Source organism: Schistocerca serialis, chromosome 6, assembly GCF_023864345.2.
Source record: "Schistocerca serialis cubense isolate TAMUIC-IGC-003099 chromosome 6, iqSchSeri2.2, whole genome shotgun sequence".
Taxonomy (NCBI): Eukaryota; Metazoa; Arthropoda; class Insecta; order Orthoptera; family Acrididae; genus Schistocerca; species Schistocerca serialis.
Genome location: NC_064643.1, coordinates 555,250,828 through 555,264,495, shown reverse-complemented (window position 1 = coordinate 555,264,495; position 13,668 = coordinate 555,250,828). Strand labels below are relative to the sequence as shown.

Sequence of the window (13,668 nt, the reverse complement as noted above, 5' to 3'; positions counted from 1 at the left end):
GCGGCGCACAGCACCGCTGGCTGTCCACAGTCGACACATGCAGTCAATACAACCCGAGATACAAATGTGCGGAATGGAAGAAATTTGGCCAAATGTGAGGAGACTGTACGGTTCCCTCCAAATGTCTCTCCGTGTCGTTCAGACAAAAGCAAGCGAGATGACGGGGACTTAACTAACGTATCAGACCGAACGGAAGGAAAGTTGGCAACGGTAAACAGGGGCTGTTTCACTGTAACAAGATACTCGGTCCGGAGGCTGATCGTAGTAGGTCTACCGATAGAAATCGAACTGCCGAGACAATCTTACAATTGCCCCACATGTATCTGTTTAGTCACCAGCAAATAATTTTTTGTGTTTATACAGTGATCTCCAGCGATATAAACATGTACTTGAATGTATAAACGCCTGAGGCCGGGCGCAAGCCCGAAACAGGTCATGTGACAAATAAATAACCTTTTACTGTGACTGGTAGCGGGAATTTTTCTACACCCTATAAAGGAACAGTCACGGAGTTTAAAGCATCCACTGTGGATAAAATTCATCTAATCTTACAAGGGTTGCTAAGACAGTCTTAAAAGGGGACCACGCCTCCTTACTACCGATTTAGACCAGATTTATGATATATGCAGGGCTTGGCCAGAAATAAAAGTGACAGAAGTTGGAGTTCCAGAAGGCAAAGTGTTTAACAAAAATAGCGCTTTTGTCATTGTTTGGAAGAGGCATGAGCCATTAATGGTAGCGAATTTACCAGGCAGCGGTTGGTTCAGCGGAAAAAGGATAGAACAGTAATCCGTGAGTCCTCGAGTCGATTGGCTATAGGGAAAGTATTTTTATTTTAAGTTTTTATTCTATTTACACTGCAAAAAAAAACGAAATAATTCTCCGTACATTGTATTTGTTAATACCTCCACCAATGGCATTAAAAGAAAAGACAAAAGAGATCTGGGGATTGCTAATAATTTCCAAGAAAGGATTGTAGTTACTGTGTCTGCGATAACGTTTCAAAAAGGTATAGTAATTAAAGCGGACAGGACTTCGTCAATCTGACCTTCCAGCAGCCTTCTGGAGTTGCACGTTTACAATAGCTTCCCTTGTTTTTACGACGTATATCAACCCAGCGCGTGTAAACCATCAACTGTCAAATAACGAAAGAATCTAATTTTATACACGAAATTCTCGTGTACCCCTTGTAATTCCTTCCTGTTAATTTATTTGCAATTCCCAAATTTTCCTTTGCTGAAGCTTTCATGCCTTTATATAAGTACTACTACTGCTTCGTGATCAGGCCCAGTGGACCGCACACTTCTACAAGTTTCCTCCTCCACTGTATTCTGTCCATTGCTGCTATCCGCGATCCGTCCACATCTATTGACAGTTGGTTTAAGTCTTCATGGAGTCCATCCCTCCAACGCTTCTTGGGTCTCCCTGGCGGTCTCTTTCCTGTAGGTGTGAAATCCAGGAGCTTCCAAGGCCATCTGTGATCCTCTATCCGGGCCCCGTGGCTGGCCCACTGCATTCGTTTGGCTTTGACAGTTCCTGCTATGTTGGGCCACTGGTATAGTTCCTCAAGCTCTTGGTTGTATCTGATCCTCCATTCCCCTGTATCTGCATCAAGAACCGGACCGACGCTTTTCCGAAGCACTTTTCTCTCAAAAACGAGGAGCTTATGAAAGTCCTGTTTCCGGATACTCAAAGTCTCGCATCCATATAGAACAACAGGCTCGATCTCGGTTTTGTACAGTCGAATCTTGAACTGTCTGGAGAAATATCTGGACCGAAGCAGTTGTGCTAGGCTGTGGTAAGATCGGTTTCCTGATTGTATTCTAGCATTGATCTCTGCTTCACACGACGAGTTCTCAGTGAAAAGTGTCCCTAGGTATTTAAATTCATGCACTCTCTTGTAGGACTGGTCCCCAACCTGCAGTGATTGTAGATGACCAGCAGTCTGACAATGATCTCGCGTCATAACGAGGTACTCTATCTTATGTTTAGCCCAAATTTGCTAGCAGCCTCCTTTAGTGCTTTGGTCATTTGCTCCAACTCCTCTTCCGACCTAGAGAGTAAACAGATGTCGTCTGCATAGGCTAAGTATAACAGTTATGTAAATACTAGTAAATATAATATACGGAGCGTTATTTTGGTTTATTTGCAATGTAAGTGACGTAAAAAATTAAAACAATGAAGTTCCCACATAGTAACTCGACCCCTAAGCCCTGGGTTACTATTCCGAAGTCTTTTCGCTGGCCAAACGCTGCCTAGGTTAGCATAAATAGCTCTGCCTCGCCCGGCCTGCGCCAAAAATGCTTTTCTTCTAAACGCGTGACCGTGTGCAGATCCCACTTCTGTCACTTTTATTTCTGGCCAAGCGGTGCATGTAACATAAATTTTGACGAAAACGGTGATGATCAGTAGGCACAGCCCCCTTGTTAGTCGGCAGCCGTATCAGAACCCAGTTGTCGCGAAACCTGGGTACTGCAGCGCTGCCAAGCGGCTAGCCTGCATGAACACACTGAGAAACGATCGTGTGTTGTGTGTACGGATGCACGTTCAAAGGAAGCTGTATTTCGGAGGCTATTGTTGCGTTATAATTATAGCAGCATTAAAAAGTATACTCTCGGAATATCCCTGTTTCGTTTTACAAATGATGCTGAGAGGGAGTAATGTTATGAAAAACAAGTGCTCATTTTAGGATGGTTAGTTATACGTTTCAGGCATGTGAGACAATGTTTACCATTTCCATTCTCTCATAGTGTCTTTAGAACTTCAGCTATTTATGAGGTAGGTGAAATATTAACCAAACTTTGATTATGTTACGACTCTATAAATGTCTGAAAGTTAAGCATATCTGACGAAAATCTTTTCAGTTCTTTGTTTCGGACTTCAATTTCACAGAAAGCACAGATATACTTTTGTGCTTACTAGATTGAAATGGAAAAACGTAGCTCCTTTTCGCAGTAATTGATATGGCCGTATATAAACTCAAGAAAATGTTAAAATTAGTAGGTTATAAGGAAGTTCACAAAAGCAAGGAAACTTTTTGGATTGCTTTACATTACCTGCATACGAAAGAGAAGATAGTTCATAACAAATCAATAGTGTCGCCGGCTCGAATCCTGCCTCGGGCATGGATGTGTGTGATGTCCTTAGGTTAGTTAGTTTAAGTTGATCTAAGTCTAGGGGACAGATGACCTCAGATGTTAAGCCCCATAGTGCTTAGAGCCATTTGAACCATTTTTGCACTGTACCAGTACTGAAGAAGCAAAAACCATCGTGTTCTACGGATACCACTAATGGAGGTGCACGTGAAGCATAGAAACGACGATAGGAAAAGGACAAAAGGATGTCCAGAGTGTAAAAATCGTGCCTGGTTTTGATTGTATTAAAATGAGTTTGAAATCCGCTAAGAAACTCGAAACAACTGCAGTCGGTGCAAATCATCAGGAGATACCTGCCAAGCATGCAGATATACTCTTAATCAATATCTTTTGAACATAAACGCATCAGGTTACAATTCATTTCTCGTCTTTAAGGATATTCGATTACACGAATACGACTCTGCTATATTGAACACTATGTACTGCATGGTTTTGTTTATTGGAGACAAACTGCAGGGCACTGTCGCTGGAGGATAACGAGCTGAAAACATCATATGAACATGTGGCCGGAAGTGCATACCAAAGGACGAACACCCTCTTGAAGGTGGGGATAAAAGACCTTTGACAGTGTAGGTTTCAGATTAGATTAGATTAGACTAGTACTTGTTCCATAGATCATGAATACAACAATTCGTAATGATGTGGAACGTGTCAGGTTAATAAAAGGTGTCTATACAAGATATTACATTACACAAAATATTGCATGACACTTAATATTTTTAATTTTTTTGTGGGGTTTGGGGAAATTACCCACTTACTATATCCAAAAATTCATCTAACGAGTAGAAGGAGTTGCCATTAAGAAATTCTTTTAATTTCCTTTTAAATGCTATATGGCTATCTGTCAGACTTTTGATGATATTAGGTAATTGACCAAAGACTTTTGTGGCAGCATAATTTACTCCCTTCTGAGCCAAAGTTAGATTTAACAGTGAGTAGTGAAGATCATCATTTCTCTTAGTGTTGTAGCCATGTACACTGCTATTACTTTTGAATTCGTTCGGATTGTTAATAACAAATTTCATATATATATATATATATATATATATATATATATATATAGTGAGGCTACAGTGAAGATCTCTAGCTCTTTAAATAAGTGTCTGCAGGATGATCTTGGATGAGCTCCAGCAATTATTCTGATTACACGCTTTTGTGCAATGAACATTCTTTTACTTAATGATGAGTTACCCCAGAATATGACGCCATACGAAAGCAGAGAATGAAAATAGGCGTGGTAAGCTAATTTACTGAGATGCATATCGCCAAAATTTGCAATGACCCTAATAGCATAAGTAGCTGAACTCAAACGTTTCACCAGATCTTCAGTGTGTTTTTTCCAGTTCAACCCCTCATCAATGCATACACCTAGAAATTTTGAATACTCTACCTTAGCTACCGATTTCTGATCGAGGTCTATTGATTGTGTCATTTCATTTACTGTGTGGAACTGTATATACTGTGTTTTGTCAAAGTTTAATGTGAGCCCATTTGCAGAGGACCACTTAATGATTTCCTGAAAAACATCGTTTACAATTTCACCAGTTAATTCTTGTCTGTTGGGTGTGATAGCTATACTTGTATCATCGGCAAAAAGTACCAGTTTTGCACCTTCGTGAATATAGAATGTCAAGCCATTAATATATATTAAGAACAGCGGAGAACCCAAGACCGAACCTTGCGGCACCCTATTCTTGATTGTTCCCCAGTTTGAGAAATCATCAGTTTTTTTTTTCCAGTGACTGTAAGGACACATGAGAACACACTGGGCAAATGGGAGTGTCTTGCCTGCACTAGTGTTTAAGCTCCACACTCAAGGGAGCACTGAACAGTGCCACCATCACCTAGTAACCACATTACCAGTCGTACTACCAAAGGCATGTTTTGCAGTAGGGGAGTCACGGCCACCCGCAGGTAGTGCGGACAAGCCTCGCCTGTGACGTGCTGTGGAAGGAAGGCTGGTCCCACGAGACGTTCGCCAATGACCCCCGCCCACACAAAGCAGCTGAACAGAGCTCATGTTTCGCTGGCACCACACCATGGGGAGTCCCCGTAGACTACATGTGGGTACTGTGAAGGTCGACGATTCTGTCCCTGGTAGAAATAGCCTCTTCTCTGAGTAGGATGGATAACACAAAGGTCAAGACTGTGGTGACCTGTGCGACGAACCAGCCGCAAAATTATCGCCGTGGAGACGAGTCCGTAGGTAATAAAACCCACACGCATTGCGCGTGGTACGGATAGTGGCGCATGACATGGATACAGTCGTCTGGCGTATCCCTTGCAGGTGGGCCGCCTGCCTGGCGTTGATAGCATGGTTACTATTGAAAGACTTTTCTGTCTCCACTTTCAAGTGGGTGTACCTCCCTTGGAACGCATTTCCGCCCTTATGACCATATAACCTTGTTTTGCTCCTTGCCTTCACAGGATCGAAGTTTGTTATTACGCATTTGCATTAGCGGGGATGCGGGATATTTAGTTTAATTACATTTGCACAATATACTGGAAAAAGCAGCACATCATTTAGCGACTGGGAAATAAGGAAGAGCCGGCCGGTGTGGCCGAGCTGTCTAGGCGCTTCAGTCTGGAACCGCGCGACCGCTAAGGTTCAAATCAAATGGCTCTGAGCACTATGGGACTTAACTTTTGAGGTCATCAGTCCCCTACTTAAACCTAACTAACCTAAGAACATCACACACATCCATGCCCGAGGCAGGATTCGAACCTGCGACCGTAGTAGCAGCGCGGTTCCAGACTGTAGCGCCTAGAAATGCTCGGCCACTCCGGCCGGCTACACACCGCTAAGGTCTCAGGTTCGAATCCTGCCTCGGGCATGGATGTGTGTGATCCTTAGATTAGTTAGGTAGTTCTAAGTTCTAGGGGACTGATGATCTCAGATGTTAAGTCCCATAGTGCTCAGAGCCATTTGAACCATTTTTTTGTAGGTTTGGGATATAAAATAGTTTGTGACAGGTGTTTTCCTCGAATTTCGTCAGAAGAACACAAAACCAAACGAATGGAAGCTGCGCTGATATTTCTCAGTCACTATGAAAATGACGGTGACGTATTTTTCAATCACATTGTCACTAGTGATGAGACTTGGAGATCACATTTCACACCGGAAACAAAGCGCCAATCAATGGAATGGCACCATTCACAATCCCAACGAAACCGAAAAAAGCAAAACAAATTTTGAGCATCAGAAAGATTATTGGCTACGGTGTTTTCGGATCGTAAGAGTGTTCTGCTCATCGACTACATGCTTAGAGGTCTACTGCGGCCTACTGCGAGACGCTTCGCCGGTCGGAGTGGCCGAGCGGTTAAAGGCAGTACAGTCTGGAACCGCACGACCGCTACGGTCGCAGGTTCGAATCCTGCCTCGGGCATGGATGTGTGTGATGTCCTTAGGTTAGTTAGGTTTAAGTAGTTCTAAGTTCTAGGGGACTTATGACCACAGCAGTTGAGTCCCATAGTGCTCAGAGCCATTTGAACCAATCGAGACGCTTCAATGACTTCGTCACACCATTATAAACAAGGGACGCGGAATGGTAACCGGTGGCGTCATCCTCCTTCACAATAATTCACGTCCGCGTGCAGCGAGAGTGACAAGACATGCTTTATCACTTTTAGTGGAAAATGGGATTATTACTTTTCGCCAAATTGAAAGATTTTTTAAATGGACAACGCTACGGAAGTGATGATGAGCTTAAAGAAGCCGTAAATCAGTGGTTGAACAACTTAGCGGCAACTATGTATGCAGAAGGCATGGAAAACCTGGTAAAATGGCACAAGTGCCTAAGTTTGGACAGGATTAAAGTAGAAAAGTAGTTTGGGTAACTAATTGTGCGTAAAATACAGTTTTGTTTAATTACATGAAATAAAAATTTCTGTAGTAAAAAACGTTCTTTCCGAATGACGGGCCGCGGTGGCCGAGCGGTTGTAGGCGCTTCAGTCCCGAACCACGCGGCTGTTGCGGTCGCAGGTTGGAATCCAGCCTCGGGCATGGATGTGTGTGATGTCCTTAGGTTAGTTAGATTTCAGTAGTTCTACGTCTAGGGGACTGACGACCTCAGGTGTTAAGTCCCAGAGTGCTTAGAGCCATTTGAACCGAATGACGCTCGTATTTTGAAACTTGACGTCTGGACATGTATGTTCTCGCTTTCGGAACTACTATGTCCGCTGCTTACAATTGGATATATTACGACATGGTGTCGATGTCTATAGACATCACACACATCCATGCCCGAGGCAGGATTCGAACCTGCGAGCGTAGCAATCGCGCGGTTCCGGACTGAAGCGCCTACAACCGCTCGGCCACAGCGGCCGACTGTTTACAACACAGCGCTCGAATATCACATTGCACCTTAACCAAAATAATTCCATAAAAGTGTGAAGTGATTTCTAAAGCTGTGAAGGTAGAATATGTAAAGGTAATCAAATGTTTAGTACACTATATGGGCAATGAGAACTATTTTTATTTTTGAATAGTTTAATTAATGGAATCTGTGTTCCAACAACTACAAAATTAATAAAGAGTACGAAACAAATGAAGCGCTTTTTAACTTGTGGATCCAGAGTTCAAAAATAGACAAAATAGAATGCAAAGCTAGGAAAGAATTTCTTATTTCAAAGTGTGACCACATGCTCTATTCCGTCTTGCTGCAAAGCTGCGTGGATGTTTCCAGATGTAGAGGTGGACGGTTGTAGCTCTGATTGTGGACATATGTCACCTGCAGCGTAATCCACATGCCCATCAACACGCAATTAATAGCATGCACTGTGCCCCTTGCTCACCACCTCCCCCCCCCCCCCTCCCTCTCCCGTAGTCGAAGCAAGTTTATTAAAACAAAAAAACAAAAAGAGTCAAAATAAGGCACCAATTTTGAAGGCATGTTTACGGAGAAGTCAAATAGATGTAGCGACGCCAGCGCTCCACACGGCTGCCTTTCACATTGCAGCGAGCTGAAGACGAACGACTTTTAATGATCAAATCTACGGCGTATTTATTTGACGACAGGCGAAATTGACAAAGTTTCCTATTACACCATCAAATTTCTTTGGCATAAATATTTGACACATCGACTTCGACAAAGAAGTATGATAGTGTAATATCGGATTTTAGCGGAAGTAAACGAACACGTACATTTTTGTCATCCACACAGCCCCATCTGACTGCACAAACGCAACCGCATACGCAAACATTCCAGGTCTACGTGTTAGAGGTGGGTCGAACTCGTTCACTCCCGTGAACTACTTCATTCATTTCACTCTTTGCCGTGAAGCGTTCAAATGAAGTAGTTCATTCGTGAAGTACGGAAGCCTAGCGAAGTTGCCCAGTTCGCCGCTCAGCCGCTGCTACGCTCGCTTCGCCTCGCTCGTACAATAAAGCTTCGTAATACTTCACAGTTTTACCAACAGATGGCAGAACTATGGAGTAACGTGCACGCAACGTTTTACGCTGTTACAGCGTCTGAGTTATCTTAAATACAGCAAGGTCGAAGTGGACAAAGGGCGTTTCTATCTGTGTCCAAGTGTCTGAACAATTTTATCTTGGACTTTACGCCCGTGAACGGCACCTTGTATTTTAAAAAGTGTTTGGCTCCGTTTATATGTCCACCATCTTTTTTCTCTAATTGTCTTCATTTCTATCTTTTGTGTTTCTCAGCGGCCAAAGAGCGGCGTAGTATGCTGCTGCAGGCCTGCCTGTATACAGGTTTCAAAATGACAATAAAGAAAAAAAAGGGGGACAAAGGAAAGATAAATAGAGAAGGCTGTCACATATAAAGAAGGTACTACATTTAATCTTGCTCGACATTTTCTCATGAAGCGCCCAAAAAAGTCTTTATCTGCCAAATGAAACATTATTTGTTGTATTCATGAACTGAAAAATAGGGCTACCAACGAAATGCAGTCCAATTTTATGTTCCTTTTAAAATTTAATCCAAAATAGAATGAGTATGTTTAACACTGTCACAAAGTCTATATACCTACGTTAAATAATTATTCAGAAGTTTTCCTGTAGATTTTATTTTTGTTGACAATAATAACCCACTAGATTCAAAACGTAAACTGTCACCTGTAGTCACTGGCACGATTTCAGGTAAAATCCCTCTTTCAGTGTTATTAACAAACCTTTTATTTTCATGTTTGCTGTGCGTGCTCACACAGATAGCCACTTCGTTTGTATCTTTAATATTCATTTGTCTTCAAGCGCTGCCAACGGTAGGCTACCCGTAGACGCGAAGTTTAACTGCACAAATAGTCACGGGTAATGATGTCAGCACTGCAGGTAGCAGCTGACGCTGCCTTCTCCTCACCCCTCAGCTCCTCCACCAGTCTTAACCTATCGTTCCCCACTAACACCGCGTGATTCGTCGACAGGCAGGACAGGGAGGAGTGAAGTGATGGGAGGAGGAGTGACGTGGGTGAGGGAGAGGGGAAGAGAGTGAGTGAACTAGAAAAAAGTGTGGAGTGTGGTCGTGCGGTAGCGTTCTCGCTTCCCACGCCCGGGTTCGATTCCCGGCGGGGTCAGGGATTTTCTCTGCCTCGTGATGGCTGGGTGTTGTGTGCTGTCCTTACGTTAGTTAGGTTTAAGTAGTTCTCAGTTCTAGGGGACTGATGACCATAGATGTTAAGTCCCATAGTGCTCAGAGCCATTTGAACCATTTTTGTGCTATCTGTGAAGAGTTTGAAGTACCAGTTCATTGAAATGGAATGGTTAGTTCACACTTCACAGGAGTGAAGCGTTCATTTGAATGACTCATTCACGAGCTCCCCATCACTACTACGTGTGGTGTGGAAGTGTGAACGCGCATTGACAGGCTCTACTTTCGTGTAGTTTTTTCGAACGAATAGAAATGATGTAAAGACCACTGTAACTGAGCAAGTATTGAGAGACTGTGGATTGCTGTTTGCAGACTGTTCGACGTAGGCGGGCAGCGTTCGGAGCGAAAGAAGTGGATACACTGTTTCGAGGACGTGACGGCGATCATCTTCTGCGTGGCCATGTCCGAGTACGACCAGGTGCTCCACGAAGACGAAACCACGGTGAGTACTGTTTGTGACTGATGGGCATTCCGTCTCGTCATTTTTGTTGTACGTTTACAACCCCAGTTCTTGGACAGACCGAGCAAAAGATACTTTAGCTGTCTAGTGAACGTTCCGTTATCGCTTCGTTAAAGGCAGCAGCAACTGGTGTACACTATCTGAAAAAAAGTATCTGGTCTACTAATGGACATTAATATGTGATGTATCCATCTTTCGCATTTATGACGCCTTGTACTCTGCTAAGCACATTTCAAAGAAGTGTCTGAATATCTGGTGATGAATGGCTGGGTGGATTGCTTATGGCAACTTCGAAGTTTCTCACAATCACCCTCTCCAGTGCTCGACGATCTTTGTCCGTTGGTACATGAGGTCTGCCTGGTCTTCTATTAGCTTCCTTCATATATCACACCACCAACAGTCGACCTGGGCAGCTTTAGAAAGGTTGAAATGTCTGACGGATTTTTTTTATACACATACATCTACATCTACATTTATACTCCGCAAGCCACCCAGTGGTGTGTGGCGGAGGGCACTTTACGTGCCACTGTCATTACCTCCCTTTCCTGTTCCAGTCGCGTATGGTTCGCGGGAAGAACGACTGCTGGAAAGCCTCCGTGCGCGCTCGAATCTCTCTAATTTTACATTCGTGATCTCCCCGGGAGGTGTAAGTAGGGGGAAGCAATATATTCGATACCCCATCCAGAAACGCACCCTCTCGAAGCCTGCACAGCAAGCTACACAGCGATGCAGAGCGCCTCGCTTGCAGAGTCTGCTACTTGAGTTTGCTAAACATCTCCGTAACGGTATCACACTTACCAAATAACCCTGTGACGAAACGCGCCGCTCTTCTTTGGATCTTCTCTATCTCCTCCGTCAACCCGACCTGGTACGGATCCCACACTGATGAGCAATACTCAAGTATAGGTCGAACGAGTGTTTTGTAAGCCACCTCCTTTGTTGATGGACTACATTTTCTAAGGACTCTCCCAATGAATCTCAACCTGGCACCCACCTTACCAACAATTAATTTTATATGATCATTCCATTTCAAATCGTTCCGTACGCATACTCCCAGATATTTTATGGAAATAACTGCTACCAGTGTTTGTTCCGCTACCATATAATCATACAATAAAGGATCCTTTTTTCTATGTATTCGCAATACATTACATTTGTCTATGTTAAGGGTCAGTTGCCACTCCATGCACCAAGTGCCTATCCGCTGCAGATCTTCCTGCATTTCGCTGCAATTTTCTAATACTGCAACTTATCTGTATACTACAGCATCATCCGCGAAAAGCCGCACGGAACTTCCGACACTATTATACAGGTGACATCCCGCGACTAGCCCAGTTTCGAAGTCATTGACCTATCCTGACCCACCTATTCTGCTCTTAGCACGCCAATACCGACACCACCATGCTCCACTCCTCCTTTTATACTGGCCTCTAGTGGCATCTAGTGGTCAATTCCGCATTATTTAGGAGTGTCGAGATACTTTTGATCATGTAGGGTACATACAGCATTGTAATTCATTGTATTTCAGCACAACATATGATTCGAAATTTACCTAATGGAAAGAGATAGCTCAGTTGGTATCAGAGCGGTTGCTCGCGAGAAGCAGAGGTCCCAGGTTCGAGCCCTGGTCCAGCACACAGTTTTAATCTGCTAGGAAGTTTCAAAAGGTAACTTCATCAATACTGTTAAAGTTCTGGACAAACTCATGGGCTTCTGCTAGTATTAAATAATGAAAGCTTATATTTTTAATAATTCTATTTTTCACATAAAAAATTCGGTGGCATTACTTTTCATAACGCCCTCGTTTATGTAGAACTGCAACCCACAAACACGAAACTTATTATTCTCCATGTTATCGAATTTAACCATGCCTCAGATCTTCAACTATAAGCATCCATGTTCGTCTTGCATCTTTTTCAGCTGCCATCTATCCATTTTCTATCAGATCTTCGTCCTGTAATTGTCGTATGTCTAATACGTTCCACCAGAGATCACCCTTGCTACAGCTCCCGTCCACGTAGATTTAATTTTCGTTACAGTGAAAATCACTTGCCTCATATTTTTTATCTTTTCTACTCTAATCCCCAAGAAGCACCACTCCATTACTACACAAGCAACCCTCGAGTTTTGAAAAGTTTTCACGCTTCTTAGAGAGAAAAAAAAATACTCAAGAGTTTCCCTGTGTTAAATCAAAACTGGTAATACAGACTTATTGTAAACTTTCGTGTTTGGTCTTGTCGGAAACTTTGTAACTTAGTTAATAAATAGTGGTTTAAAAACTAATAGCAACTGAGCTCACAGTTACTCTCTATCCAGTCAGTGTCTTCGACTTCCCTAAATACAGAAACTCATCCACAGGTTCTAAGAAGGTATTGTTAATTTGTTTTATTACCTTTCGGTATGTTAGTTACACATTATTTTAACCTTATTGTAACTGATTTGCAAGTCTGCTTGCAGAAGTTTATCTATACTCGAGACCGAGCGAGGTGGCGCAGTGGTTAGACACTGGACTCGCATTCGGGAGGACGACGGTTCAATCCCGCGTCCGGCCATCCTGGTTTAGGTTTTCCGTGATTTCCCTAAATCGCTCCAGGCAAATGCCGGGATGGTTCCTTTCAAAGGGCACGGCCGACTTCCTTCCCCGTCCTTCCCTAATCCGATGAGACCAATGACCTCGCTGTCTGGTCTCCTTCTCCAAAACCAACCAACCAATCTATACTCGAGACAAAAGGTACGGTGTCGTCAGCCGAACGAAGGCGTTTCTGATATGATATATTAACATACACTCCTGGAAATGGAAAAAAGAACACAATGACTGCGGTGTGTCAGACCCACCATACTTGCTCCGGACACTGCGAGAGGGCTGTACAAGCAATGATCACACGCACGGCACAGCGGACACACCAGGAACCGCGGTGTTGGCCGTCGAATGGCGCTAGCTGTGCAGCATTTGTGCACCGCCGCCGACAGTGTCAGCCACTTTGCCGTGGCATACGGAGCTCCATCGCAGTCTTTAACACTGGTAGCATGCCGCGACAGTGTGGACGTGAACCGTATGTGCAGTTGACGGACCTTGAGCGAGGGCGTATAGTGGGCATGCGGGAGGCCGGGTGGACGTACCGCCGAATTGCTCAACACGTGGGGCGTGAGGTCTCCACAGTACATCGATGTTGTCGCCAGTGGTCGGCGGAAGGTGCACGTGCCCGTCGACCTGGGACCGGACCGCAGCGACGCACGGATGCACGCCAAGACCGTAGGATCCTACGCAGTGCCGTAGGGGACCGCACCGCCACTTCCCAGCAAATTAGGGACACTGTTGCTCCTGGGGTATCGGCGAGGATCATTCGAAACCGTCTCCATGAAGCTGGGCTACGGTCCCGCACACCGTTAGGCCGTCTTCCGCTCACGCCCCAACATCGTGCAGCCCGCCTCCAGTGGTGTCGCGACA

At 44.1% G+C, this 13,668-nt stretch overlaps 1 protein-coding gene across 1 annotated transcript in view; it reads left to right on the top strand.

The window, feature by feature from the left end:
- The window catches only part of LOC126483684 (guanine nucleotide-binding protein G(o) subunit alpha), a 563,590-nt gene that overhangs the window by 518,168 nt on the left and 31,754 nt on the right, over positions 1 to 13,668 (top strand). The window contains exon 6 of the mRNA XM_050106766.1: positions 10,073 to 10,202. Within this exon, the coding sequence (XP_049962723.1) occupies positions 10,073 to 10,202 (130 nt within the window). The remainder of the gene's footprint in view (positions 1 to 10,072; positions 10,203 to 13,668) is intronic.